The sequence below is a fragment of the Otolemur garnettii genome, unplaced genomic scaffold (assembly GCF_000181295.1).
Source record: "Otolemur garnettii isolate 467f Iridium unplaced genomic scaffold, OtoGar3 scaffold00035, whole genome shotgun sequence".
NCBI lineage: Eukaryota > Metazoa > Chordata > Mammalia > Primates > Galagidae > Otolemur > Otolemur garnettii.
Window position 1 is genome coordinate 13,466,875 of NW_003852430.1, and position 4,958 is coordinate 13,471,832.

Consider the following 4,958-nt stretch of genomic DNA (forward strand, 5'->3'; position numbering starts at 1 on the left):
CCATCCCTATTAAAATACCAACATCTTACTTTCAAGACTTGGAAAAAATGATTCTGCATTTCGTATGGAATCAGAAAAAACCCCATATAGCTAAGGCAGTCCTTAGTAACAAAAACAAAGCCAAGTGTCTTATTACTTTACCAGATTTTAGGCTATACTACAAGGCCATAGTGGTCAAGACAATATGGTACTGGCACAAAAATAGAGACATAGATATTTGGAATCGAATAGAAAACCTGCAAATGAAACCAACAACTTACAGCCACCTAATCTTTGATAAACCAAACAAGAGCATTCACTGGGGGAAAGACTCCCTATTTAATAAATGGTGCTGGGAGAATTGGATATCTACATATAAAAGACTGAAACTGGACCTGCACCTTTCTCCACTCACAAAAATTGATTCAAGATGGATTAAGGACTTAAATCTAAGGCATGAAACAATGAAAATCCTCAAAGAAAGAATTGGAAAAACACTGGAAGACCTTGGCCTGGGGAAAGACTTTAGGAGGAAGACTGCCTTGGCAATAGCAACAACAGTAACACTAAACAAATGGGATCTTATGAAACCGAAAAGTTTCTGTACAGCCAAGGAGACAATAACCAGAGCAATAGACAACGTACTCAATGGGAAAGGATATTTGCATATTTTGAATCTGACAAAAGTCTAATAACCAGGATCTATGCAGAACTTCAATTAATCTACAAGAAAAAAACCAACAACCCCATACATCAATGGGGAAGAGAGACGAACAGAATCTTCTCTAAAGCCCATAGGCGAGTGGCTACTAACTATATGAAAAAAATGCTCTTCATCTCTGATTATTAGAGAAATGCAAATTAAAACCACCCTGAGATATCATCTAACCCCAGCGAGAATGGCCTATATCACAAAATCTCAAAATTGCAGATGCTGGCGTGGATGTGGAGAGAAAGGAATGCTCTTACACTGCTGGTGGGACTGCAAACTCCTTTTTGGAAGGAAGTATGGAGAAACCTTAAAGAACTCAACCTAGACCTCCCATTTGATCCTGCATTCCCATTACTGGGCATCTATCCAGAAGGAAAAAAAACCTTTTACTATAAAGACACTTGTACTAGGCTGTTTATCGCAGCCCAATTTACAATCGCTAAAATGTGGAAACAGCCTAAATGTCCTTCAACCCAGGAATGGATTGGTAAGCTGTGGTATATGTACACTATGGAGTATTACTCAGCCATCAAAAAAATGAAGATTTTACAGCATTTGTAATAACCTGGATGGAGGTGGAACACATTATTCTTAGTGAAGCATCACAGGAATGGAGAAGTAAGAATCCTAGATATTCAACTTTGATATGAAGACAATTAGTGACAATTAATGACATGGTGGGGCATGGGGAAAGGGGATATCAGACAGAGAAGGAGCCAGGGGGTGTGGGGAAAAAAATAATAATGATTAATTCTCACACAAATTGGATTTAATTTTGATCAACATATATTACTTAAACATCAATTTTTAATTCAACATGTCAATATGCTGTTTATCATATTGCATCCTTATTTATCAGTGAAATATGTCTGTAATTTCCTCTTTATAATAGTATATTTTTTCTAATTTTACTATCAGGGTATCCAGACTAGGTAGAATGATTTTGAAGTATTTCTATTTCTACTGTCTATAAGACTTGGAGTGATCTGTTTTTGTTTTTTTTTTTTTAAGAAATTATTTTTTTATTTTTATTTATATATATTAGTCATCTTTTTTTTTAGACTTTGGTAAAAACATAATAAGGAAAGAAATTTGTTTGCTATTTGTATTTTGTCTTGTGTATTCTGTGACAAACAAGTAGTAAATGATTATGTATTCAAAAAAAATTGCACAGCTCTTATTAATGCTATATTGATAGGTACTTTCTATTTTGGTTGCTGATACAATGCTGTCTTTCTTTTTCTAATATTATTTTGTAATTCTTTTTTGTATAGGAATATAATTGATTTTGTATAGTTATTTTGAAGTTAGCTATATTGCTGAATTTTTCTATTGTTTTTGGGTACTTGCAAGTAACTTGGTAACTCAGAAGTAATGAAATTTATATATTTTTTTATAATCTATTGGGATTTTTAAGTTATCATAATTGTACTAGCTAGGATCTTCAACTTTACTAGGAGTGGTGGTAATGAGTACACTTATCTCATAACTGATTTGTAGATAATGCTTTTGTGTCCTCATAAAATTGATATATTTGTCCCAATGTTATTTTCAATGATTTTATGTCAATGTTTTGCCTATAGTTGATTTCTGTAAATATTCATGGAATAAGGAGCCTGAAATTTTAAAAAAAGAAAGGAAAAAGGGGAATTGGGAAGCATTTGTTGAAAATAAATGAGAGATGTGATTAGAATGGTAAGGGCTAATTATCCAAATCTATGTCAAAGCAAAACCAGAGGTTTTACAAGGGGAAGACTCCTTGCCTGTGTGTTTTTTGTTGCCCCCAGTCCCTAGGCACATTCTGGGGAGTGTGGACAGTTTTATAGTGAAGTGTGAGACCTACTTTTCAAATTGTTTACATCTTCAATTTCATATAGCAAATCAGTCATCCAGAAAAACATTCTGAATGCTAAGTGTGTCTTGGTATCTGACTGGGACCCAGGGGACAAGAACTGGCTGGAAAATGACATCAACTCATACAAGATGAATGAACTGTTTTGGTGATAATCATGTTTCACTCGGATGTAGAGTAGTTTTTCGACGTTTGGACTTGGAAACGTATTAGGATATTGAAATAAGTAATCATTAAATCTGGAGAGAGTATATGCAAAGAACAAGTGGTAAAGACAGGGTGCTAGCTTTATTACATTTTTATTGTTGTTATCCCTGCTGCCCATTTTTCAAAGTAAAATTTTTGTTACAGAAACTATGTATGTGTATTATAGAAAACTTAGAAAATACAGCCAAATTCCTAAAAGGAGATAAACGACAGTATATAACCACTCATGATCTTTTAGTGTTAAATACTGAAAATACTTTTCCATGCAGATCTAATTTGTGATATACAAAGCAATGTATGAATTCTTTTCCCTAATATTCTGCCGTCATGAAATTGCAAATTCAGAGTTAAAACCATAGTAAGGAGCCTAGTACATGATATTGAGAAAAAAGAATTCATTTATCCTTTTCAGATTCCCATCTGGATTAACTTTTGAAGAGAAAAAAAGTTCATTGCTTTGTAATCAAATTTCACTTCATGTTGTCTAGCACTTTCTGAATCCATTGGCTAAATAGGAGATCTACCATTTGCCTGTTGCGGTAGAGACCTTTTCAATATCTTTAAAGGACAATGGACCAGAGCAAAATATACCTTTAATTATTAACCATTATCTTAAAATGTAAAAAGAATTTATTTTCTACTTTTGATGCCTTTATCCTCATCTTGTTGCATGTTCAAATTGCATGCTTTAATTTTTGTTCCCAAAAGGTATATATGCGTACACATAATGTTATATAAATTATTTTATTGTAACAATGCAATTATTATAAATGCATGATGTTGCTGTACTTACCGTAAGTCACCTAATATGGTTTTAGAATTCCTCACTAAGACCATCACTTTTAGGTATTTCTGTGTGTTGTCTTATATAAGAAAACAGGGGTCAGGGAAAGACTCAAAGTGTGATAAACTTTCGTACACTGGTGTCAACTTTTGGGTACTAGAAAGGCAGTCAACCCCAGGCATCGCCAGTGTGGTGGGATCCAGTATTTGGAGCGTCAGAATGTTTGGAATTGACTTCATAGTCTAAAGCTTGTTTTTGGATTTCAGTGCCCAGGGCAGGATGGCTTTGGTGGTATTGCATCATCATCCGTCACCACTCATGCCGGCAAAATGTCTGCATATCTGCCAGCAAGGCAGGAACTTCCGGACCGGTGCCAGTGCATTCCAAACAAGGTATGCGAGTTCTGATCTGTGCCCACGGAGAAGCCACTCTAGAAAGTGAGCTGTGCTCCCTGAGTGCGGCCTCCGGGGTGCAGAATGTGTCTTGTCATTCATAGTGAAACGAATCAAATACCTATGTCACTAGGGGTAGGTTAGGGACAGGGGATTGCAGATAGGATTTCCTGGATTTTTACCTGGGTAGTTCTGAGCCTACTTCTGTCTGAACGTCCTTCTGGGTGTGTATTAGAAGGAATTGCAAGGTGAAGGGAAGAACCACCTGTAATCAGCAAGCATCGAGTGCTGAACACGCACCAGGCATAGGCTGCACTTCTGAAACTCACAGTGCCGGCTCTTCAAAAAACATGCACAAAACTACTCCATGTGGTATTTTCTTTTTGTGTGGAGATTGTATTTCCCAATGTCCTCAAAATTTCAACTAACTGTGTCTCTCCACTATAAGTGGGTGCAGGGGTAAGCAGAGGGGCTCTGTTAGTACTCAAAGAATTTGTTTCATCTGAACCAACATGATCTCCTGAGGAGGAGGCTGAGCCCAGGGGGCTGAGCCAGCCCGTTGCCCTAAACGAACTTCTTCGTGGATGTTACTAGAGTTATAAGGCCTGTGATCAGCGTAGGCTGAGGGGCCTCTCATTGACTTTCTCCTATGCCCATGGCAAGGAGAACTTGCTGTCTTTCCCGGAGCAGAGCATCCCTAACACTGCGACCCAATGCAATTCCTTACGCTTACCTTTCCAACATCCCTTCCCTCCCGGCTGAACCAGTGAGGATGGGAACGGGGTAAAGGTTTAAAGGAATCTTCCCCTTCCTCCCGTGACCAATATTGTCATAATAAGCTTCACAAGAAAGGCAAGTAGGGTTGGGGGAACTGTGGAGGACCAGCAAGTGTTCCAGCCCCTGGAAGGTCCTCTGGAGAAGATGATAAACTGTGTCTGGGAGGACGGGGAATAGTGAACCTCATACACAGGGAGGACGGGGAATAGTGAACCTCATACACAGGGAGGACGGGGAATAGTGAACCTCATACAC

At 37.6% G+C, this 4,958-nt stretch overlaps 1 protein-coding gene across 1 annotated transcript in view; it reads left to right on the top strand.

Moving 5' to 3' along the window:
* COL19A1 (collagen type XIX alpha 1 chain) overlaps nt 1-4,958 on the top strand; it is a 306,466-nt gene that overhangs the window by 46,252 nt on the left and 255,256 nt on the right. Inside the window, exon 7 of the mRNA XM_003789676.1 lies at nt 3,801-3,926. Within this exon, the coding sequence (XP_003789724.1) occupies nt 3,801-3,926 (126 nt within the window). The remainder of the gene's footprint in view (nt 1-3,800; nt 3,927-4,958) is intronic.